The following is a 25961-nucleotide window of genomic DNA, read 5'->3' as shown; positions in this document are numbered from 1 at the left end:
CACAAACCTTTTCTGAATACATTAAAATGCTTTTAGTGTTGTGACCAATCTAGGGCCGTTCAAACCTTCGAAGGAAAGCGGGTTGCCACTTGTGATGCCGCAAAGGACTACAGTTAAGCCGTCAGCTCTGCTACTTCCGATAACCACCATGCGCTTTGTGAAATTTGTCTATTCAGGCTACATGTGAGTGGGGAAGTCTTGGTGGAACACAGTTCCTTTTTTTCTTCTTTGCTTCTAATCTTTGCTTTCTTCAAACTCTGTCCTTGTGTTCACATCATTATTTTTGCTGTACTTGGTTCATTTAAATATCGCTTGCAGCCCCGTTGACTTTGAATGAATGGGGTTTTACAAATGAGTATACATTGTCATTCTGACTTTTTCAGGTTAAACTGGTGGGTGGATTGCGTACTGCAAAATTATTCATGGCGTCATAACATCTTTGTATTGGATGATGGACGATTGAGTTCACCGTGTAGCAGAGTCACAATGCCTTTAAATTTGGTGGTGGTTAAGAATCTTGAGAGAGTGCCTGTGTGACGGGGTTATCATTTGGTGTAACTGTCAGGTTCAAGAAAGCAGCAGCAGTGATAGGTTATTTTTTAAGCTTTGGCAAATCCTGTTGGCAGACACGAGTCACGCCCCTCTGTTTGTACATGTCTGTACTCGTACAAGTGCATTCAGTTCAGGCGAGCTGCTTTGCTGGGTTGGTGCCCAGTGGAACCATGCACGAGTTGAATCTGCTATACACGTTTGTTTGAGGGGTCATCCGTGGAAGGGCAGCATCTGCGGTTAGTAGAATGCTAATGATCAGTAGAAAGATGCTAAACATTACTAGGAATTTGTTATTACCACTTCGCACAGCACAATATGTATGTGATGCGTCAGTAGCCACAGTATGTGTCTAAAAGATCGGAATTGATGATTCTTCTGTTGAATGAAAAGTATAGGGGCATTATTTGTAGCTGCATGATGGCTTGATTTTCTCTGCCCTGGTGGTGACGATTAAAAAGCTGCCTGCCTAATAACTATTGCCTGTGCATGATAGTTATTTCATGCAGCCATGGAGAGGTTGCTGGCGCTACAGAATAGTAGTGGCATCTTGAGTTCTACCTGTGATGAACCATTCGAAGGCATGTAAGGATTGTTTGCCGCTGGCTGTAACATACTTGATTAGCTCTGAATGATGCAAGCGTCAACTTTTTTATAGACTGTTCTAAGAAGGGAGTATGTTGGTGCAGCGTTACGTGGCATATTGGTTGGTTTTGCAGCCGTTGATTGTCTCATGCAGGTCATCTTCCTGATTGGCAACAAGTGTGACCTGGAAGCCCAGAGGGATGTCACATATGACGAGGCCAAGCAGTTTGCCGAGGAAAATGGTGAGCAGTGCCCTGTTCTAACCGAGGGGCTCTTTTCTGTTTGGGCTTGTCACTCAACAGAGTGGCTCCTGTAACAATTGATCGCTTTGAGTAGCCAAGCCAGTCATGACACACTGTTGTGTCATCTGGTTTGGGTAGGAGGTGGGCGTAGGTCACATGACCAGTGACAGGGAGAGGGTGCTAGTTTAGTCTTGCTAGCAACTCGGAAGAAGGAACAGGCAAAGACACTCCGCTGCGCTGTTCTCTTAATGTGTTCACAACTGGCCATATGTCATTGCGATACTGCAAATGCAGCTGTACTCTAATTTCACTGAAAATAAATCCTCTGGACGTGCCTGAAATTTCTCCTGGGTGGAGCCTGCGATGTCAAGTCGGCCCCTTCCTTGACAGATTGGATGGGTAGTTCATCTACAGTATTTGTTTGGTACAATTTCTGGGCTCCGTGGAAAGATGTCTGGCCAGTTGGTGCATGACTTAATGGAAACAGCACACCACAAACGGGACAGAGAATAGAGGACGCACGCACACGAACACTGCACTACGAGCAACTGATAGGTCTTTATTTCTCTGGTTTTATTATCCTTGTTGGCCCCGCCGGGGTGGTGCAGTGGGTAGGGCGCCCGGCTACTGTGCCCAAGGTTTCGGGATCGAAACCTCGCTTGGCGGACACTTTTTGATGGAGGCGAAAAGCAAGGCTCCCTGTGTGCTGTTGATGTCAGTGCACATTAAAAAATCCCAGGCAGAAAAAGTTTCCGGAGGCCTCCACTATGGCATCTCTCATAGCCTGTGTCACTTTGGGACATTAAACCCCACAAATCAAGTCAAACCTTTTATTATCCTTCTTTTAATTGAACTGGAAGAAGATGCAATAGAATCCATCAGTTTGCTAGTAGCACAGTGTTTGTGTCTGCGTGTCTTCCCTCCTTTGTCCCATTTGTGATGCGCTGATTTGATTAATTCTTATTTTTGACCATTCGCAGGTTCAAAATTATTACTTTGGCACAATTTTTATGGTATTCCAGAGATCTGCAATGATAGCTGTATTCATATGATAAGCGCACCTGTTGCAGCAGCTGTAAAAGTATGTTTTCTTTTACTTGAATTTGAGCGCCCTCATTGTCATGCCAGATTTCATACCTAGCTGTGCTGCCTGGGTGCTTTAGGGCGTCGAGACACAGTCACGCTTGCATCGGTGTACTTTGTATGTGTCATAGCCTTATCGGAGCCAGTGCTTAAGACAGCTTAACAGAACTGTGGTTGCTCCAATTCTTGGAAGATGATTTAGTGCAATTTCATTTTTTTAAATCTACGTAGAACTACCATCACTGTGCCATTTTGCAGCGCAGCCTGTGCTAGGTATGCCAGAAAGGTAAAAAAAAAATAGGGCAGTGGATTAGCTCTTGTTAAGCCTGGATATACTAGCGAAAAGCTTCAGTTATGCTTGGTTTGACATCATGGTTATGCTTCGTAGCTTAGCTGGTATTGTATACATTGTTTATCTACAGACGTAGACTTGGTTACTCAGTGGCATATGTTTACGAGTTTAGCCTTGGCTTTATCATTTTTTCGCTGTTGTGCAGCCAACTCCCTAGTGGATCAGACGAATTTAGTTTCTCAGCTTTTCTGCATAGTCTAGCAGCAGCCGCACACTTTCTTTCCTTCCATCTCGAGTGCGCATGCCTATTCTCTGGCAAGCGCATTATATAGCCTCCTTGCGCATGCGTAGTAGCGCGCAGCACATCTGTGGTAAACACACGGCTGCAATGAAAGATCAAACTGTGGGCGAGGAGGCGACGCACGTGCTCAGTAGCGCGGGGCTGTGGTGTGTGTCGGCGGCGACAGCAGCGATGAAGAGCGACCACCTGCGCATCACGTGATGTCACTCGGTTTCACGCATGCCCAAAACTCATCAGTTCGGCTCATGCGAAGCTTGGCTCTGACCCGCATAGTTAAGCTTTTCGCTTCAAAAATTGCCTTGATGCTTGTTTGCCTATGATGCAAAAGCAAGACTGGAATGCATTCATGCTGGTCGTTTGCTTCTGGCAATGGCGTGCTGTTTAAGGTGGGCAAAGGACTAAATAATCCCCTGGCTTGCAAACAAAGCTACACTTTAATGGCTCATACTGTCGTCGACAAAAGCTGTCCGCGCAAGCGGCGCGCCTGATTGGTCGACAGAGAAGTGACGTCACCAGCCACCAAATTCGAAGCGACCAACCAGAAGTCTCATCTTGTCTAGTTTTCCTGCCATCTGCAATCCCACACTTGAATACGCGCCAAGGAACGCCACGCGACAGGAGCGATGTTGCACCGTTCAAATGCACACTTGTCTGAGAAAGTGCGACAGGTACTGCGCCTTTCCTTTCCTGTAAACCATTTAAAATTATATGTAGCACTGCAATGATTGCCGATAAAAGGCAAACGAGAGGCAAATGATAGAAGGGTGGGCTTTCATCATTCTCCTCTTAAGAGATATCTAAGAGAGACCCTCTAATTTTTATGTGCTCTGCTCCAAAGTCACGGTGCAACTGTCTTGAAACTGCCCACTGCTTTTCATTTAACATCTTGTTACGTTAACTGGTACTTCCAGCAGTATAACTGAGGATTGTATGACTGCACAACTGACTTCCACCACACATCATCAGCAGGTCATTCAAAAAAGTGGGTCAGTCAAAACCTGCCTCACATCCGTAATGGTCATGGGTAGCAAGCACTCAATTTGAGTGGTCAGCAAAACTGGCATGGTTAGTTGGTGTACCAGATCACATTGTTCGCATTGACTCCAATTCTACAAGGAATGTCAACAGCATCGCTGAAAGTACAAACTGACTTGGCCATTTGTGGGTGAAAACAAACAAGGTATTAGGCTCTTTTAGCCATTATTATGTATGCAGAAAAATAAATGCTTGCTTACAGGCAAGACCTTTGTTGTAGGGGTATTTTATTAGAATTGAACTGTGAGTACAGTTGTCTGTAGTAAAAAGGAGGACAGTATCGGCAATATGACACCTGTAATGTTAGAGCTTCAGTTAAAAAAACTTGGTTAAATATTGGCTAAAAACGACTCATTTGGGTTAAACAAAGCAGAGCTTCTGGCAAGACTGACAACAAAGGTGCATGTTGTAAGTTGGTGGAAACACCGGAAGACGTTGCAGCTAATGAGAACTACCAAGCCTGATGAGGAATACCAGTTTGTTGCAGAAATAATTTGCTTGAAGTAACCAGATGGTACCACTTTTCTTGCATGGGGCCCAATGGGGCATACAGAGTAATGTCGTGCAGAAGGCTTGTACTTACTGTACACACACGTCCCTTCACTTTTCTAGAAGTCTCTCTTGTTCAAGCATCCTACATAGGCTTGACCAGTCCACCTGGACCATTGAAAACGCTGTTGAGGATAGAGGAAAGGAAGTTTATTGCAGAACACAGGCATTGTCATGTGCAGTTTCTGGCGGTTGAACCCACTCATCAGGTGGACAGTCAGTCGCCAACGATGCGTGATGGTTCGCAATTGCGGCAGTGCTGTGGCTCTGGCTGAGCTCATGAGTTAGATCGATCGCGTGTTAGTTGTCAGTAGTCAGTGGGCCAATGCATGGATTAGGCGTTTATAGCTCATTGCTTTTGTTTATTTAGAAAACAAGCGTTTAATGGAGGTGGCTTTTGCAGTGTCTTTATGAAAAGAACATAAATGACCATCTGCAGGGAGGTCTAGTCCAGTCACAGTGGCCACTTAGATTTAGCAGTGTTGCAGACAGCAATTCGTCATGGCGATTTGCTGCATGCACACTACAAATAGTTTTTCCCCTCATGTTGTGCTGTGCAGGGAAACTGCAGTTATTTTCTGTCGGCCGGCTGCCATTTTTTTGCTGCTTTTGCTGCAAGGTCACGTGTAGTTGTCTCACAGCTGTCGCTTTGTTTTTTACCCAACAGGTCTAATGTTCGTGGAGGCTAGTGCAAAAACGTAAGTCACCTTTGCCCGCTCTTGTACAGTGTGTGTTTCTCTCGTCGGTCTTTCATTGAATGCTGTCAAGTTGGTAGTGTGCATTACTGTGGAGGAAAAGAGCATGTCACGAAGGTATGAAAAAATTTGCATGTGGAGTGCTGGTCAGTTCAGTTAAGGGTCTTTCGGACAAAAAAAATCGCGAAAAAAAATCACTTTTTAGAAAAAGTAATTTTTGAAATCAGTAGCTCATTATCTACCTATGTGCTAAGTTTTTCATCTCTAGGATCAGTATTTTAGTCACAGTGCCAATGTATATAATTGATGTTGCCCAAATTTGGGCCGAAAACGGCCACCAAAACAACCATTTTCTGCGAGGTGTAGCTCCTGTTTCGTGCGCGGCACCAGAGCCATCTTAGTCTCATTTGAAAGAGCCGCCTTTTATCTTCAAATTGCCGCCTCTGCTGTATTCATTCACCCGTTGGTCACATAAAAAATAGCAAAACCGAAAATGGGGCATTCGTAATCCCACTGGCTTTCGGGGTGCTCGTGACGGCAGAGCGTCACCACATTGGTGGAGCTGGCTGGCGGCGTCTGCTCGGTGCGCCCGAGCCACGAGGAGACTGCGGACATGTGACGCCGGTCACGCTTGGTTCCAAACCGCGAGGTGCATTCACGGCGAGATTTTAGGAAAAAGAGGAAAAAAATTGTTGAATAATCATCTCAAGTGATGCCCTGCCCTGGCTGTTTGGACTCAGGCCGACGAAAGTTGTGTACCGAAAGATCAAGCGTACGAGCCTGAAGTAGGCCTAGCGTGTTCCCTAGCACGGAAGACTGCTGCTACTGCCAGCGGTTGCACCCGCCGCGACACGGCGATATCGCAGGCCACAGATGGGCAGAAAGATAAGCTCAAAACAGATAGTTTGAACTCGCGGCAACTCTAGCGACGAAGCGGTAGTTTGTTTTCGTGACGATGACGGCAGCGCGGCGGACAGTCCGCTTGGCGAGGCGGAGTTCACGGTAGATGTAAACAGTTTGCAGAGACTGGCGAAGTGTAAAACATATGGCGGTGGTATTCGCGTTGAAAAAGGTGATCGGGAATAAGAAATCGCTGTCAAACTTATTCGCCAGTGCGTAAACTGCAGGGACACGTTATCGTCACAGAGCTTGCTGCGCATTTGCACCGATCGGATCGCGTTCATAGTCTTCATGAATTTGCTTTTGCTTCCCGTGCTACGCAGAGCACTGGGAAGCAGCAAACAGCTTCAAATGATTTTTTTTTTTCTCCCCTGCAATGAGCTTTTTTCACCGCGGCCTTGATGCGAGAACGTGGCAAAACGACATGCGGGAAAGAAAAAAAAAATGTCTGCATGTGACTCGCGCAGCCGAAAGTGACAACTGAACATGCTGCAACTGTAAATAAATATGAGAGGCAACATTTGGGTGTTTTAAAGCAAAGAGACTAAATCTCTGAAGGTTTCTAGCAATTTTATATTGTACATGTGTGCATTGCACCAGTAAACTTCTGTTAAACAATCGCCCGTTTCTTTTTTTGCTTTTTTCTCAAAACATGCATTGTCGACCACTTGCAGTTTTGCGGCCCCGATATCTGGCACCCAAAGCACATAGAGCTGAAATTCTTTTTGCAATGGGAAGCTGAATGTATGCTGTGTGAAATGTTGGAAGCAGTTTTTGTTTTTGAAAACTAAAATTAATTATTTTGATGAGCGTATTCCCACTTGGTACACACACTTTGTACACTGAAATTAATAAGGCTGCAACATGAGTGCTAATTAACATATTAGGAAATTACTCCCAACATTTCATTCTTTACTCTTCTAGCTACCTACCATGTCTTAATTTTAAGTTCTTAACTACCCATTATTTCAGAATTTTGGCCTTAAACAATTGAAGTTAATTAGTAATTATCTTGCAAACTAATTGCGCTATAGGAAAAACGATTGCATATTTGAAATCAGCATGAAAAATTCAGCAAGGCTGTGAAATAGCTCTAGGACCCATGTGGCATAGCTCTAGACTAGTGGCAACTTTGCCAGCATGTGACGCACAATAAGCATGCTACCTTGAGGTTCTCGAGGGAATCCCAAGTTTCCTCTCCACCCGGGAAGTGATTCAAGTGGAAGAGGATTTCTTAAAATGCAAAGCATGCCTCATAGGACATTAGGAGTAGAACTTCGAGTCGAGAAGTGTTTATGAATATGGTGGTTTCTCGGAGTAACCATTTGTTAATTGAATTCTGGATACCCTACATAAAAAGAAAGTTGAGCAGTTAAGGTTTCTTTTAGTTTGCCCTTTCATTCTAATGATTTCAAATGGGCTGTCGTAAACGATCCATATGCCTGCACTAATGACTTTATCATCTGCATCATCAGTCATTCTGAGCAAACAGTGATGTTGGGAGTTTTAATTTTGTGCAGACTAGAGTAGAAGCCAACTTGTAAAGAACATTTTCAAGAAACATAGACGAACTAAATGAGTCGTTCACTGCTTGCACTACTGGTGCCGCATGTCTTTTCCATACACCTCAAGAAGGCTGCGACAGAAATCGCAAAAGTCTAGTGGACACGAACGCTATGCAGGCAAAGAACAAAAAGATAATGCTTAGAGCGTTTTCCAAGGATACCTGCTTACGAAAACCTAATGAATGAAATGGTTTTAAAAAGGGGCATAGGCCTTAGAATGGTCAAAAAGGACAAAAAGTCGGTTCTCAGAAAAACACATTTTTGCAACGTTTGTACCTTCAAGCAACTGTGCTAAAAATATCAACGCTGAATTTGGTCAGAAAATGTTGTAAAAGTGACTTTCAAAATCCAACAGGAGCCACGAAATGGTCCAGAAGGAGTAAAATTTGTTCGAAATTCCCACGCACGCCATGGGCAAAGCAGCTGGCCTATCGCCGCCATCTTTGACTTTTTTTGAAGCTTGTCTTTGTGCATATTTTACGGCACTTCAAAATGGCATCACTCAAGCAGAACGACTGCCGTCGCAGGTCCGAAAAACCTGCGAGGACAGGTTTCTTTCTTTTCTTGCTTATTTTGCTACCACGGCAGCCGCTGTGCACGTTTCATTCCTGCTCTTGTGTATCAATCACTGTTGTGGTCGGTACTGATCTTTTAGACGTATGGGTGTCAAGAGCATATATAAAAAAAAAAGAAACCATCGGTGCAACGTTTCGTTTTTTTTCCAGAGTTCTTTCCGACTGTGCAGTAGACTGAGCATGGATCTAAGTTTTGTACAGTAAAATCTTGTGGATACGAATCCGGTTGATACGAATTTTGGGCTGATACGAATTCTCCAAATTCTTAGGCCAGAGTGCATCGTGTACAATGTGCAAAATTTCGGATGGTCTGAACACTCCCGCGCCACAACGGATGATACGAACGCACGAACTGTGACCGCAACCTTGAGCACTACGCACCGCCTATACATCGTTGACTCCGCGATCGCCAGCCGTACTGTATGTACGCATCACAAGCAGTTTGCACTGACTCATGATCCTCACCTCGCTGACATGATTTTCTGTCAGGCTCACGCTGCAAAAAGCTTTCATCGGTGTGTGGCCGACAAACCACAGACGTCGCAACTGCTGTAGCTGGCGGTGGCGTACGCGGCAGGTGCACACGGATTGGACATTGCTGGCTCCGCAATCACTATCCGCGAGCAGTTTGCGGTGTCATGCGGCCTGCATGTCGCCATCTCCAGTCATGCTGTAGGCGCTGCGAGAAGTACGCGAAGGTGGGCATATCGCACATCGCCGGCATCGCGATAGTTTTCCGTGAGTAATAAGTGAGTACAGTGAAACCTCGTTATAACGAACAGTTAAAAACTCGGAAAATAGTTTGCTCTATCCATAATTCGTATTATAAAATTTCGTAGCAAATACATGCAAGAGCAGCAAAATTCAAACGGAGAAGGCACAGCAACTCGGAGGGTGCCTATTTGGGTCACGTCCATTTATTTACGCGCAAAGAACTGCATTATCACGGCCTGCTTTTTTGTGTTGATCGCGTTCCGTATCTTGCCCTGTTCTACAGTTTGCAAACACTCAACAAGGGCAGACAGACCCACTGCTCTCAATAGCACTGCAGTGGCGGTGCAGTAAATCCAATGCAGCAAGCGCTTCTTGTGAACTCTGAATGTTCTCATCGTCTGCAGAATCAGCCTGAGCTTCGTCTGCGGGATGATCAGAAATTTCCACTCTGATTTCGGCGTCCGTCAGTACAGCCGTGGTCGCCGCGATGCCGTCGTCGCCTACAAAGTCCTCTAGAGTCAATTGTTGCGGGCATGTCACCAACAAAACGCGAGAAATCGTTCCAGGCCTCATCAAGCTCGCGGAGCTCTGCTTCTGCTTCGTCGGGATCGTCCCCATCGTCACTTGATGCACAGGCCTAACAAAACCTGCGTGCCGAAAGCAGTTGGCAATCGTTTCGTCTTTCACGCTGTCCCATGCCGCTTTAATTCTCCCAGCAAGTCTATCTTCAAGCCCTGCTTCATACGAAGCTTCACGAAAAGAGTGCCAGTACCGTATTTACTCGCATAATGATCGCACTTTTTTTTTTAAAATACTGACGCAAATTTCGGGGTGCGATCATTACGCGGGGTAAATTTTCTACAAAAAATTTTTGAGCACCGAAAACGCAAACAAGTTGCAGGTCAGACGTCTTGGAACATATATCTCGATTACAACCAAAAATAAAAGCTGAGTAAGGCTTACCTTTGCAATAAACACGCACATTAAGCATCACATGGAGTGCACAATGCCCATTTATTTTTTTTCGTCAGTACTCTAATCAAAGTCTGAATCCTCGCCATCCTCGCTTTCACTGCTGCACGACTCATCGGAAACGGCAGTGTCGTCACTCGGAGCATCTTCACAATCCCACAGGAAGTCATCTTCCGTTCCATCCAAAGCGTTAGATATGCCTGTCTTCTTAAAACTCTTAGCCACTACCTCGTCGGGGATACTGCTCCACGCTTCTGTGATCCACGAGCACAGCATCTCCACGGATGGCCTTCTAATCTTTCCGCTTGGCGTCAAATCATGCTGGCCCATCGCCATCCACTCAGCATAAAGTCGTCGAACGTTGTCCTTGAACGGTTTGTTCAAAGACACGTCGAGAGGCTGCAGCAGCGAAGTCAGGCCGCCAGGAATGACTGCAATGTCTGTGCGCAGCTCTTTCAGCTTGGCACGCACGCTGTCCACAAGGTGACCCCTAAAACTTCAAAACCAGAAGCGAGGGAAGCAGAAATGCTCCTGGTCTTCTTCCCCAAACAGTCTTGATCCAGTCGACCATCAGGTCTGCAGTCATCCACCCTTTCATCTGTGCACGTATATGGATGCCACGGGGAAAGTTTCCCTTCGGAATAGTCTTCCGTTTGAAGATCACGTATGGTGGCAGCTTCCGCCCGTCGGCCGTCACAGCAAGCATGACTGTGCATCGCTGTTTTTCTGCGCCAGACGTCTTCATGAGGACGCTCCGAGCACCCTTCTCGTTCACAGTTGTATTCCGGGGCATGTCGAACGTCAGTGGAGTTTGATCGGCGTTTCCAATTTGCGACATGAGGTAACTGCATTTTTCGCGAAGCCTAGTGACAAAGTGATGGAAGTCTATCACTTTGCTTTCATACGCGGCTGGGAGCCGCTGGCACAACGACGTCCGCCGCCTCAGGGAAAGTCCATTCCGTCGCATAAAGCGAGTCGTCCAACCGGAGTTAGCGCGGAAATCCTTTGCGGCGATTCCCAGCTTCCTGGCAGTTGTGCGCGCCTGCGCCTGTATCATTTCTAATGACACTGCACAACCATCCTCGCGCAGGTCCCTCACGTATTCTAGGACCGCCTCCTCAACACGAGGGAACTTGCCCGTTTTGGGTCCACGGAAAGCCCGCCGTGTCTTGTTCGTAGCCATCAGCTTCTCGCGCTGCTTCTTCCAATAGCGTATCCTCATTTCGTCCACGCTGAAATGCCTACCAGCAGCGCGGTTGCCATGCTCCAGTGCATAGTCGACAGCCTTGAGCTTGAACGCGGCGGTGTAACTGGCATACCGCCCCATGGTGAAATGGCGTAAACTCGCACAAAAACACAAAGCACGCTACGACGCTGCCGAATTGCAAAATGGCGAACGCCGCAAAGCATGCAATCATGGGAACTCCAACGTTACTAAACTAGGTTGGGAACTCGTTGGAATGCATTCGCTGCGGAATGACTGCAGATCAACCACCAGGCGGCTCCATGTTTGGGGTGTGATCATTACGCGGGGAATTTAAAAATTAGAATTTTGACCTCAAAATTCAGGGGTGCGATCATTATGCAAGTAAATACGGTACGTCTCCTCTTGTAAACTGCCTTGAAGGCCCTGATTTTATTTCAAGCTTGGTCTTTAACGTCAGTGCTGCTCTTTTTTTACGTTCACCGCCATCACAGCATTATACACACTCGTGCACCACACTCGACATGACGACGCGACCGACGCAGCTTCGGCCACGCCGCGACGCCGCTGCTAACACTGAAACTAAAAAACGCGAAAGATGCAAAAACCAAAAAGGCAAAAGCAACGTTTGATCGTGCTGCTGTCAGCGATTGTGAGATGCGAATGATTTCTCATGGCCTCCAAGATCACCTCCGCGCACAAATGCGTGCGGGGTTGATCTCGAAGGCCATGGATTTCTTTGGCTGTCAACTCTCAATGCCATCATGGCATCTGTGGCGCTTTAGTCCTGAGTGTTTGCTGCGCCGCTATTAAAGTGAGGTAGTGCTTGGCGTCACGAAGTTCGTAATATCAGTTTTGTGCCGAACCGAGTTTGCTATGGGAAGTAAAAAATAGATATGTTTGATAAAAATATTTTGGAAGAGTTCGATATATTCAAGAATTCGTTATATGCTTGTTCGTTACATTGAGGTTTGACTGTAGTAGTCGGCAACGCACGCGGCAGGCGCACACGGGCTGCACATCGTAGGCTTCGCGACCACTAGTCGCGCTGTAGACATCACGAGCGGTCTGTGGCGCTGCTCGGCTGGCACGTCGCCATCTCTTGTCCTGCTGTACATGCCGCAAGAAGTCCGTGGGGGCGCGTCCCGCGCGTCGCCGACGTCGCGGTCGCTTGTGGCGCTGTGTGCGCCGCGAGTGGCGAGCTGTGACCGCGCGACCGTAATGAACCTTCTCAAACGTAAATATATCTGCGCGACTGCCTTTCCCATGCTCCTGCATACTTATATTCCTTCGTTTTTATGATACAAATTTTTTCGTGACCCCGTGAGATTCGTATTACCGAGGTTCTACTGTACTAGTTTTTGCTTTTTTTTTTTCACCCTTGAAGGGACAACTCGTGTCCAATTTTCATTTTTCATGAAGGATTGATTCAGTGGCCCTTTCATTGGGCTTCCTGGTGGCCTGAAGGCGTGAGAAAATTGGGGAATTGGGCCGGTGATGACAAAACCTGCATCTCCTTTGAATGTGACAGGCCAGCCTGGCTTTATGTCATATTAATGAGAAAAACACTTCTTGGTTTAGGCAAGAGCAGGGGAGGCTGTGCTTGTGTAGTCACCCTTGTGAACTTGAGGCCTGCTTATGCAGGGGTGAACATGTGGAGGAGGCATTCCTGGAGACTGCCAAGAAGATCTTCCAGAACATTCAAGATGGAAGGTGAGCAAGATGTATTGCTACTACTTGTGGGGGAAGCCTTGCACATGCTAGGACCTACACGAGCAGTGACCCTTTTCCTAATGTGCCTTACCATACTGTGCCAAATACTCTACAGCTATGCTATTCAGGATGACACATATCCTTGATTGTTGACACCATTTTGCAAAAATAGTTAAGTAGGTTTTCTCAAGCTGCTTCCTGCCCCAAGCATGGCGTCACTGACCGCCAGAAAAACGGCGATAAAGGCCCGAAATCGCCTGTTGTTTCTACACACATGCATGTAGTGGTGATAGGGCAAATATGCGAATATGTTGTGATGTATGAATCATATGAATTATGGCCATAATATAATGTCTCAATACATGCTGTTCTGCCATTAGTGGGAAATGCAGCATAGAGATGAAGCCAACTTAACATTTATGAAAAGGGTCTATAACTTCATTGGAGTCTTTTTATAACGAATGGCTGTCTCGCAGCAACATGGGTTTACATGTTGTAGCAAAGTCTTGACGAGCGTCCCGAGTTGACGCCCTTTTTAAAAACTGTAGCTTCAACTCTAGTAGTGCGTGCGACTTCCGTGTTTGACTTTCTGACTGATTCGGTCTAGCATGAGTCAACCGTTTGAAAGGTCATTTGACTGCGTAATGTAGCTCACACGCGCAAATATGCCGATTCCCGCATGTACAGCGCGTTGTATCTGCCAGAATATTGTCTTTGCTGAGTGCTGACTGTGCCAGCTTTGGGAAGAGCCTGCTATGCATGGGTAGCAGGCTCTTTTCTTTTTTACTGCACAGCGTGGACTCTGTGCAGTGGCATTCACCCTTGTGAAGGCCGTTTGTGAAAACCTTGAGCAGCATGGCTGATGGCAAGATATCTACTAGATGCAATTGAAGATTGGGGAAGATTAGCACAGACCTGTGCGCACTCCAGGCAGAATTGATACAGCCGGCACAAGGGCCCGGTTAGGGTCATGTAGCCCGATTAGTTGCTCCTGCATGAGGAAAATGCAAGTGGGCCCAAAATGTGACAGAAGAACCTGCTGGCAGAAATAAAATATCTGAGATGGTTTAATGTGGAGGGAATTTAAAAAAGCCTACTTTTTACAAAAGAAAACTAGAGAGCCACTTATCAGCACAAATAGACCTTCCCACTAATTCCGCCGCGCCACCGAGCGGCTGCAAAAAGCCCCCTGGGAAAGCGGAGCGCTGCCGCGCTCATGTCTCTCCGACTCTGCCGGTGCTCAGGCAAACTTCTCTGTGCTATCTCGGCGTCCTTGCTGCGCTGCTGCTTCCTGTTGTTTTCTTTTAATTATGGTGTGCCCACCATTCCTTTGCATCAAGTTGCAAAGTTGGGCTTTCATTCTCAATCCATGGGTTATCTGCTGACACGAAAAGTCCGGCGGTTGCCCACTGCAGCTTGCCGTAGCGGTGCGTGCATGCGCAGTACGGAAACAGCCCTTCTCCTCCTCTTCGTGTCAACACACTCATTTGGAACCCAGCTGCGGAACACCGCCATGGTTACGGTGTGTCCACTTTAGCGGCGTGTGCCACGCATGGCGACCTTGGCTTTGCATGGCGTAGTGAAGCTTTCACTGCAAAAGTCACGAAAAAATTGCACACACTAGCAGCTAACCATCAAAGCAATCCAGTGCTTGTTGCATTTTGCAAGGAAGCAACAACAACGCGAATGAGAAGACTCATGATGGCAGAAAGCAGTGGCACAGCACGCCAACATGTTTGCCAGCAGCCGACGCGAAAGGCGATCGCTCCGTTCTTCCATCAGGCTTTTCGCAGGTCTGCCAGGGGATGGCGCGGTGCTGCAATTTGTGGAAAGGTCTATTAGCTACTGTTCTTGCAAGTATAACCCCTTCAGGCGCGAAAAAAAATTCTTTGGAATACAAAAAATGTCTGAGGGCCATTTTCGCTTTTCACACTTCAGATGACGTGTCCTGAGGAAACTGAAAGAAAAATTTTATTTTTTCATTGCCTTTGCAATATCCGCATTAGGGGACAGGGCGCCTCAATACAGAAAAAGTAATGCATTCTACTAGCAGAAAATGCGATAGTTTTCTTAGCAAGATATCGGGCACTAAATATGGTTAACGAATTATTGCTTCACTTCGTAATTAAATCAGTCACTTCAGAGTATGCTTATTATGAAAAAGGTAAAAGCAATTGCTCTGAGCGGCATGCACAAAAAGATGTGGCACTTTTGGCAGCGAATCCGACACTTCGTTGTGCATCCTTCATGGCGGCAAGCAGCACTGTGAGTTTGGTGTGTTGACATGCTCGGGCCAGTGGTTTTAGCTGTCGTACCTAATGATAGCTGTCAGTAGCAAACGCGGTCTAGCCTTCATCGCAACAGGATCTGGGTACTCACTACTTGGCCGACCGCGCTATTTTTAAGGTGTACTGCTGCATGCGATTAGGCTGTTCACATCGTCACTTCGGAAGGTCGTCATGTCCAAAATACTTTCCTGTGCAAGTTTCTCAGCACTTGCATCTCACAGGTACTCCATCCAGCTGTGGCTCAGTGCAAAAGATAGAAAGTGAGAAATTACCCTCACTGGTCACTTTCTGGTTCTTGACCTTAGAGGGTACAGTGACATAAGGAAGTCGAGTTTGGCTTGTTTTAAAACATTCAGAACAGCGCTTTTATTGCCTTTTTGCACAGCAGGGTGCACAAAGTAAGAAAGTGACGCCAAACACTTAGAAAAGGAGTGTGCCAGCAGAGGCTGCGTTGAGGCGGCCCTGGGACGCCGAACAGGGACATAAACATTCGGAAGTGCATGCAAGGCTGAATACACTCGTAACAAGGATGATAGCCATTATTTCAGTCAGGGGCCCTTCCTCCAATAAATAAATGCTAATATTTTGGTCAGCGGCGATTCTTAACAGTCCAAAATAACAAAAACAAGAAGCAATTACTATTAGCTTCGTAGTACATTTTTACCGCTCCTTTCAGGCAGGATCGGTTTTACTTCGCGTAAGATGGTGCCAGTTGTCGAATAAAGTGGCTCAGGGTGCATGTTTTGAAACATTCAAAACGGCGTTTTTTATTGCCGTTTTGCACAGCAGGCTGCACAAAGTTTGCGTCCCCATACAGAGACACGGCGCCCAAAGGGGATAAGGCATCTGCTTTTAAAGTAAACATTCTAGTCTTCACCCTGCTCCTTCAGAAAATTTGAATTCAAAGCTTTTGTTACGAGCAAAACATCGCGAGCATGTTTTTGGCAGGTGGTAGTTCGCAGGTGACAGACTGGCTGGTGTTATGGCGAGACTGGCCTCTCCCTCCAATTACCCCAGTGCAGCTGCTGCCACCCTACAGTGTTTCTAGTCTCACGCAGCCCACATAAGGAATGTCGATGATTGCCCTGTCCCTTCTTGATTTTATCTGGAATGTCATCAACTCTCTTTTGTTCCCTGACCACCTCTGCTTGGTTCATGTCCCTTAACGTTGCACCTGTCATTTTCGCTTCAATGGGTCTTGGTGTTGTCCTCACTTTAAGTAGAAACCTTTTTATTAGCCTCCGCGTTTCAGCTTCATAGGTGAGTACCTGTACGATGCAACTGTCGTAGACTTTCTTTCCTCTTGAAAGCTACTGATAAATGGCCATTCATGATCTGATACTAGTACCCCCATTCTCACTGGCCATTGGAACCTCAAGGGCCATTAAGAACAGCCTCTCACTCACTGTGTGTTGACAAGCAAGAGAGAAAATCTCAACAAAAATGTCTTTTTGATGTGATTACAGAATCTTGGGCTACTTTAGCCAGTTCCTAAACTTGATTTTTATTCGGTAGCAGGGCTGTGAAAAGAAATCCTTAATCAATTCATATTCAATTTGAAAATATGATATTGGGAGATTTCCAAATATTTAAAAATTACTGAATATACTGAGACTTTCAGAATATTAATTTCAGAACATATCTTCAACCCTCATTAATTCAGATAATTCAAACTAGGAACGCGGTCCTAGCTGACACTCATGTAAGATCAGACACTTGTTAATTCAGACGTGGGCAGGCTCACACCGGTTAATTTGGACAGGGGATGCCGCTGAGATACGACCCGCGCAGCTAGTGTTCACCGAACTGGACCTCTCCAAACCAGAATTTCTTGGAACAGTGGTGGCCGTGCACCATTGTTCCAGGCAGGCATGATGGCAGTCTGAATTTTCCCAGTTTCTGGACTTAAAGCTCAGTTCGCATGCCACCTTATAAAACTTATACCATCTCGCAACTTCTATGAGGTATGCACATAGCCCGGTCCTGCCATTTCGGACTCTGCTTGACGCTTCACTGTTTTTATTTTGGGATGGTGCCACACTGTTGTAACGCTCAAACTTATATCCCTCTCGTGATGCTTCCAGTACGCTGAAACTGCTTCACTCCAATGCTAGGGTGGGTAGAATGGGGAGGTCTGATGACTGTGGAGCTTTCTTTTAGCTGTGTGTGTGGCGCCCTTGCGTGCCGATGCTGCTAGTCACGTGACAAGCTTTACCCAGCTGCTGTAACAGCCCCGCTGCTCATTCGCTCAGTTCCTGAGCCTATTGCACGCAGGCAGTGCTCAGAGTTCTTATCACGTTTTTTGTGCGAGTAAACTATGATGGCCACCACAAGTAGGCATCATCCGGAGTGTGATATAAAGCAGAAGAAAAGATAGTTTCCTTTCATCTTACGTTGGAATGGGCCATTGTTTTTGTTCATGGTGTCTGGCAAGGAGAGAGAGAGAGAAATAACATTTATTGCACCCGTCAAAAGGTTGGTGAGGATCCGAGGCGAAGCTCTGTCCCAACCATGTCCTCCCTCTCAGCCGTCGACCTGGATCCCTTGGATCTTAGCAGCGGCCAGGGCAAGACGGATGACTTCTCGTTGCCCTTTTTCGTCCTGCTTGAGAAGTAGTGCCTCCCAGGACTCATCTGTTCGGTCAGGTTCTCCAAATCTAGGACACGTCCATATCATATGGATCATGTCCGCTATGCCATCGCAACGTTTGCACCTGGGGCTAAAAATTTCCGGGTGCCACTTGCTGTAAAGCTGAGGGTTCGGGAATACTCCAGTCTGTAGCTTACGCCACATAGCCTCCTCGCTTTTGGTGAGTTGCTTACACGCTTTTGGTAGTACTGATCTGCCTAATTTGTAATGATTTAGGATATCTTGGTAGGTGTTAAGGTCATCGTCGAACTGCAGGGGCTCCTCATCGCGCAAGGGGTACGGGGTTGCACATAAGTCGTCACTGGGATCCCGGAATGTAGCTAATCCTCGGGCCAGTACGTGTGCTTTCTCGTTCCCCCTCAACCCCTGGTGCGCCGGTGTCCAAATGAGCGCGACCTGCTCTGCCGGTGGTGAACCACTGGCCAACACTCTTGCTGCTATGGCCGAAATGCGGCCCACGTCAGTTTCTAATCGCTGATTTCGAGTCTGCAACTATAATTTTGACCTGTTGTTGTGTTAGAGCTAGCGCGATGGCCACCTCTTCCGCCTCCGTTGTGGTCGAATTTCTGGTGCTGCAGCATACTACCGAGCCCCCGTCTTCTCTAGTTGCTACTGAAACAGGTCCCGTACCGTTCGCGCATTGTGCGGCATCTGTATATAAGACGTCCTGTCTTCCCTCAAAACGGGCTTGCAGCGCTGTTGCTCTATCACTCCTCCGGCTCTCATGGTAAACGGGGTGCATGTTTTTGGGGAGCGGAGGTATTTTTAATTTGTCTCTAACCTGTCTAGGTACTTTTTCTGTACGTCTGGAGCATGCTTGCGGCTCATACCCCAGTTTTTCCAAAATGCTCCGACCAGTACGACTGCGCAGCAGTCTCTGGTATTGTGAAGTCCTTGCAGCTTCAATGAGCTCTTCGAGGGTATTGGAGACCCCTAGTCTCATAATCTTGTTTGTCGATGTATTGGGTGGTAAACCTAGTGCCGTTTTTATCCCTTTACGAATGAGAACGTCAAGTTTCTCCTTTTCTGCCTTGTGAAGCCGTAAATACGGCGCCACGTAGACTATCCTACTGATTATAAAAGACTGGACTAGCCTAAGGAGGTTAGCTTCTTTCATTCCCGCATGTTTGTTTGCGATCCACTTCAGGAGTCTACAGGTTTGACTGGTGCTAGCGTCTAGCCTCTGTATCGTTTCCGAGTTCCTGCCGTTGGCCTGAATTCGTAATCCCAGAACTCTAATGGTTTCCACCGTTGGTATAACGTTACCGTTGATCTGGCAAGGAACTTTAGGCAGACAATACATGGTAGCTGTAAAGCAGTGTAACTATTTACAACTACTGCCGGATTACACGGTGAATGTGAACTGCTGTTTTCTCCGATCCATGAAGTTTTCTTATTAGGGCTACTGGCATGAGAAAGAGTGCGAGGCAGCATCAGGTACTTGAAGGATCTCGCAATTGAAAATGAAACCTTTTTCTTCCATTGCTGTTATCTCGAAATTACTCAGTGTTGCATGTCTGGGTTCTTGGGATACCCTCCGTGTCTCTGAGCGCATGTCCAATTTTTACCTGTGCCTCTTTCCTTTTGACCGCTTTTAGGCGACCTTAATTTCTTTCCCATTAGTGCATGCTTAATTCTGTTGTACTATACTTATGTCGGTTACCTTACACTTATTGATTTGGTTTGATTGTTCTTTCATTTCTGTTGGGGTTAGTGTCTTTTAGGCTTTGATGTTTCTTACATCTTTTGTCTCCTGGGAAAGCTTACTGGTATCCTAGCTATCCTACTACCTACTTCTGCTGCTCACTCCTTTGTAGTAGTTGTGAGATTATGGGTTTTTGCTTGAACACCACGGCTGTCGTCATCGGGTAAAGCTGTCTGTTGTGCAGAGAGATCCTTAATTTCTCTATTTTCTAACTGCTGGCTTGTCGATGGCCTTAGTTTTTCGTTTCAAGCCTGCGCTGGTATCGGAGCTCGCCATCATATGGTTGCTATTGCACCTTTCTGAGGACATCCTGCACAATGGCGGCGTGAGCGTGTAGTACAAAGTCTTATTCATTTTTAGTCTCGCCATTGGGGCATTTTCACATCCACTTGTGGTTCTCCCATTTACAGACGAAGGTATTCATGATTCTTAAGTCCCTTCTGCTATTCCTGGAACCTATGTCGTATTCACCCACGGCCTTCTCTTCAGCCATGAGTAATCTGTATGGTGTTTTCACCTCATTCGTAGCCGATTTCACATTTTCAGTGAAGTCTTTGACTATCTGGTCATCGTGGCTGCATAGGCCATCATCACCGTGGTGGCAGGCCTGCAGATCTGTGCCACCTTCAGTTCGTACCGAAACACAACAGCGGTATCAACAGAACTCACTCACCTAACAAGCCAGCAACAAGTGTATGATTCAACTCGTTGCCCAAAAGCTTCTTGCTCTGCACGAACAGCCAGGAAACAATGCAGGTTGCTGCCGTGTTGCCTCCATGTGACAGTGTTGGTCAAAGAGGTTTGGCCTGTTGCTGGCCGAGCAAATTTCTTGGATCCAACACACCAGCCAAAGCACTCGCTTCTCAGCAATTGACTGCGCTTCCGTGCCTTTCGTACTTGCCTTTAGTATGTTGTTTTCAAAACGTCTATCTCTATATGGCGTCTTGCAAGCGCTCTTGCGGTGACTGTCATCTGTCTTGTTGCCGTGAGCAGATCAAGCAGTCGAGCGGGCGTTGACTGTTGGCACTGCGCACAACGACATTGTGTCCCGCGTAGTCATGACTGCCTTCTCAAAAGTGACCAGTAGTTCATTAATTTCTCTATCCAGACGTGCTCGACGACTGCTTGCGCTATCTAAACTGGCCTAATTTACTCTGCACAAGTAACGCCGACAACTGTCGCTGGCCGCCTGCAGGATTGTTCATTAGGTCTCAGCGGCATTTTATGGTGGTTGTATGCATGGTCCGAGATGCAAGCAGTTATCAATTTGAGTTCACTGAGGCAAAAACTATGCTCAGTGTTGTTTGCATTCCCTAAAACTTGTAAAGTTTGCTGCTAAGGGTCGGCGGACGATGTTGTCGTTGGCTTAGTCGAGAGTAGAGCAGAGCAGTCAGGTGGCAGTCATGTTTTAGGCATCGTGCGTAGGACTGGCACAACCTGTTGTCTTTCTCTGATGCATTGACTAATGTAATTTGTTCTCCACAAGTAGCGGCAATGGCTGCTGCCGGCTAGATTGCTCCAGCATACCAGGTCAAACCGGTGCTTCTTGGTGGTTGTAAGCGTACCCAGTGATGAAAGCAGTCGAAAACTTTCACTTTGCTGTATCCAAGATATGCCCAACGGCAATTGGCATGTGCTGAAGCTAGTTTGTTTTCTCCCCACGATCACCAGATGTGCATTCGCCAAGCAATGCTTCCTACACTAAAGCCCATTTATGTGTCCTCACTCGTTATCGAACCAAGTTCAGGCTTCTTCAGAGGCCTGCTGTAGAGCATAGGAATTCGGGTAAAATTCTAGCGAAGCACTGCAACGAGCAACAAGTTTCCGTGCTGTGATAAGGCATTGCCTGACTGCCTAAAAGCAAGTTTCCGACAGCTGTTCGTGGGCAACACTTACAAATAGTTTGTTGACGGATAGTTTTCTCACTGTTTCTGTAGTGTGACTTTGCCTTTAAAGGGACACTGCAACATTTTTCAAATGTACCAATACTATAGGCTTTTGAAGGAGGTTATTTGTTGATCATGCCTGTGAAGTTATTTTTTCGATTATACATAAAACACCTGCGCAATCGTCGACTAAAAGCGCGCAATTCAAGTTTCTTGCACCCCGCGCGACAGCTACAGAGGAGGAAAGCGAAGGGAGAAACCTCGCTTCTCCGTCGGTCGTGACGTCACCGTTAGGAGCCAGAGGCATTCAGAGCCGACGGAGGGGGTTTTTGGCTTGCGCTGTTCTTCGTTTTGCGTACGTTGCGGAGAGAGAGAGAGTAAACGTTTATTGTTTAACGGAATAGCGTGGGTGGTTTCCTCAGTCCAGGATACCATTGGCCTGGGCTGTCTCCCAGGCCCTGGTAGCAGGCTGCGCTGCTCAGAGAGACCCGTGTGGGCCAGCTCTGCCCCCACTCCTCTTGGCTGAGCGCTCGAGCTTTATATTTCTCTAATTGCTCTTTGCAGTTCCATATCATGTGAAGGGCGTACAAAACACGTCAACTTAGTATTGTGCACCTGATACAACACAGCTCTGCATGTGTTCGAATGCACGAACAGCTGTGGACGCTACGATGTGATCTTCCATTGTATTAAAAGCTCGCGGCGCAATGTGGTGTTGCTGAGAAGAGAGATAAATTCAAGCCGACCAAAGGAAACATTCTACTCAAAGCATTTTCGTAAGTGTGACCACATGAAGTTTGTTTGTAATGCGATTTCTATAGGGCTTTAACAAAAAGGCATGTCTGAACCATGACACAGTTCCTTCTGTTTCCTTGTGCAAAACAGTCGGGACAGTCAGCTGCGATCCGTTCATGGACTGCTATCTCATGATGGGACGATCAGACAGCATCGGCGCATGGTTGAATTCGCGTGTCTCTCTCTCTCTCTCTCTCTCTCTTTTTTTTTTTTGCGCAAAAGCTTCGCGCAATGGCTTCTGTGCTAAACATGGACAACGCATCAGTAGCACGCGCTGATGATTTTTGCGAAGAAGAGTCTACTGCTGTGTCGAGCTAGGTTGTGAAGGCTGCGAGATCTTTTCCAGCACGGCACGTGCCTGATATGTTCGTGGAACCGATACGGGAGCATTATTAGAAGATAAGGAGTGTACCGCTCAGCTGGGTTGAGGCGCATTCAGGTAAGGAGCGTAAAGAGCAAGGTTTCCTTCAGTGCGTCCAAGCAATCAATCATCAAAGTTGTTCATACATGTCCTTGCGATTTTGCACCCGTTGCTGCCTCGTCATATTACATAGCCCTGTCTTGTTTGGAGATGCACATTAAGTTGGAAATGAAAACGACGAAGCTTTCTCATGAAGGTATGGGTGCGGAGGAGCTGCAGCTTGGCTTTCAACATACGTCAGCCGTCAATTCACTAAACGTGTATTGTGACAGTACGATAAAAAGGAAAGGCTTTCAACGTCTGCTAAATGTCGTATGACTCAAGCAGCATTCTGCGCGCATTTGACTTGGTCTCCAGCACAGTGGCCTCGTCAGTGCCTCGTATGCATTGCAGAGCTCTGCAACCGCGCTTCGTATTCATTTGCCTGGTGGTAGCTGTGTACTGCTTCACCCTTTCTTTAACATTCTTCGTTTTCCCAAGGTACCACGACTGGCATGCAAAGCAGGATTTTATACACCAAGCTTTGGGTTCATTTTTCACAACAATCATCTTTCGGGCGGGGCGAGAGGCCTGAGACGAAGGTAGTCGGCTAGGGCATGCATTGTTCGCTGCCCTTCCTTCCCAAGGAAATGCGGGCCGAGGTTTCGCTGAGGGCCATGTAGTTTCTGCTAATAATGACACACACTATTTTTCAAAATGCCTGTAACTAAAGCAAGTTTTCATGCCAAATCTACGCTCCCCTCAACGGAAGTGCTGCATCGTTTGTGGGCATATCTTGTACGGATATATGCGGTAAAAATTCCGATGGTCATTCGTCTGGAAATGGCATGCTATAATGACATTCACAAAGCCGCAGAGAGCTGTGATCAACCCAGCGCAGCGAAGGAGCCGCATCGGCAGCTTCCCCGCTCCTCAGAATGTCGTCACGCGACGTCTTGGCCAATCACAGGCGGTGGCGCGACCCGCGGTGAGCCCCGTCGCGCGGGCTGAGTATCTCTGCTGAAAACAGGCTATTTCTGCTTTCTTCTGCCTAATTTTAATCTGATATTCGAGCTCGCAGCATGAAAAACTATGGCTTTCTGCTGAAAGTCCAACTTTTGCAAAAAGTGCTGCAGTGTCCCTTTAATAAACTTGAACTGCCACCCTTTTTTTAATAGTATAGGATCGCTCTCCATTGCAAGCTACATCCTTACTGATGAGGGGATCCCATACCTAGTTCTAGTTTGCCCGCTAAGCCACTGTGACATGTAACATTATTCTCGTGTTGTCCAATTGGAAATGAGGGCTGGTGGTGGCTATCTCGCGGTTAACGTTTACTTGCACCTTGTGTCCTTTCAGTCTGGACCTGAATGCTGCCGAGTCTGGTGTGCAGCACAAACCCCAGACAAGGACCACAACGAGTCTGACAAGCGAGGCGACCACAGACAAGGAGGCCTGTGGCTGTTAGGAGAGCCCCTGCTTCTCCCCCCTTCCAGGTCAGTGGGATGTGTTAGCTCGAGTCGTATTTGACCACGCATCTTTTGGGCGCCATTACATCCCGCCACGCACCTGTCATCAGAACGCAGTTGTGGGCTGCGATGTGTTTTGGTGCCATTATGAGCTAGTACTTGGTTTGTGAAGTCAAGGGAGGCATTGACTCTTCAGCCTTGTGAGGCAGCATTTTTTGTTTTCATTGAAAAATTACCTTCTCCTGCCGAAATAGTATATTAGGTTCACAAAATGCTAGTTGGCCACTTTTTATAGAGCTGTGATTTGTTACTAACGTTGGTTCTTTCTGGTACTTCAAGAAGCAGTTTATTTTTTTTTTTTTTTGCTGAGCACATACATTAAGAGAAGCAAAGGAAAGAGTAAAACTAGGGTGCCCTACTGCCACAGCCAATTGGCACAGTGGATTTTTGCTGGAAACTGGACTCCAAGAAATGTAATCTATAATGAATTCTAAATGTTTGGAAAACTTCTATAATTGTTGTTTAATACCTTGTGACTCTCGTAACCATCACTTTTGATCTGCATTTGCAATCCTTCAGCCTGCATTCTGCTGTGGCAGATGACCTGTTGAAGGAGCTGTGTGCAGAAGGGAGGCTGTAGCTGTGGTGCATGTGCGCTCCTTCCTAGATTCGAATTTGGCAATTGGCGGCAGTGGTTCTCTCGCTTCATCTGATATACTACTCGAGTTCATTAGATCAGCCTTTATCGTAGATCAGATCATTAGATCAGTTTAGCGAGAGCCTTGTCCGTCTCGTGCTGTGTAGAACATGTGGCTGGAAGTGAGGGTACCAAAAGTCCTGTGACGAGATGTGACCTGAGTGTTAATTAGGTATAGAGTGGATGAGGGTGTAATATGTTGTAACGAGCTAGTAAAGACCAGATATCCCGTTGAGCCTCACTGCTCACTCCACATCCGTCGCGGCTCACTCGCATCACTGTTGCCATAGCAACAGACAAATGGCGTGCATCTGCTAGTTTAGTTAGCAATAGAGGTGCAAACTGACATATGTGCCTCCCATTGTATGCCTTAATCGCCTCAATTCACCACGTGACAAGCGGGTGTTTTCGCAAAAGGTGTGGAGTTTGGAGGAGGAGGAGGAGGAGTAGAGAGGGCACCGCCAGAGAAGCAGAAAGAGCACAGAGGGCAATCAAGCCAAGGCCACAAGGTTACCACAGGAGGAAGCGTGGGAATCTGGCTCTGGTGCGAGAGCGAGCTTTCACCTTCATACATGTACGTGGGCTTGGGTGTCTTGAAATGTTTTAAACATCCTGCTCTCCCTCACAGCATAATTTTTTTTGCTGTCTTTCACTTGCCCTACTGTGGCAATGTAGTCACTTCATAAGTAGCTGCAGCAGAATTCACGTTGCCCGGAAGCCACAGAAGATGATGGGCATACCAGGTTCACGGCTGCCAAGTCGGGGCGACCTAGCTCAGAATTGAAAATGACTGCTGGCTTTTATTGCAAGGCCAGGCATGGGGTGGCATTCGCATAATCCTGTTTTGTAAATAGGGTGAAATGTTCTTCTCTTTATTCTCTCTTTTCCTTTTATTTCCACTAGCTGCAGCCCAGATGCTTGGTACATAGCATAATCTCTTTACAGCGGGCCTTGATTGTGTCCAGCAGTATTTCTTAATTCAAATACTGTTATAGCAGACTTATGTTAGCTATAGGTGAGTCTTTTATAACCAGGACGACCTTCGAGCCATACATAGCTGCATACAAGACCCTGTTTTCAGTAATGCCTCTAGAAGGA

The 25961-nt window shown here is 46.7% G+C and overlaps 1 protein-coding gene across 2 annotated transcripts in view; it reads left to right on the top strand.

The window, feature by feature from the left end:
- Rab14 (RAS oncogene family member Rab14) overlaps positions 1–25961 on the top strand; it is a 61405-nt gene that overhangs the window by 21558 nt on the left and 13886 nt on the right. For both annotated transcript variants that reach the window (XM_084608886.1, XM_084608887.1), the window contains exons 4-7: positions 1289–1376; positions 5304–5334; positions 12906–12974; positions 24057–24193. In XM_084608886.1, the coding sequence (XP_084465012.1) occupies positions 1289–1376; positions 5304–5334; positions 12906–12974; positions 24057–24165 (297 nt within the window). In that variant the 3' untranslated portion in view covers positions 24166–24193. The remainder of the gene's footprint in view (positions 1–1288; positions 1377–5303; positions 5335–12905; positions 12975–24056; positions 24194–25961) is intronic.

This window comes from Amblyomma maculatum, chromosome 7 (assembly GCF_055883805.1).
Source record: "Amblyomma maculatum isolate TAMU_Amacu chromosome 7, ASM5588380v1, whole genome shotgun sequence".
Taxonomy (NCBI): domain Eukaryota; kingdom Metazoa; phylum Arthropoda; class Arachnida; order Ixodida; family Ixodidae; genus Amblyomma; species Amblyomma maculatum.
This window is presented reverse-complemented; position numbering and strand designations above follow the sequence as displayed.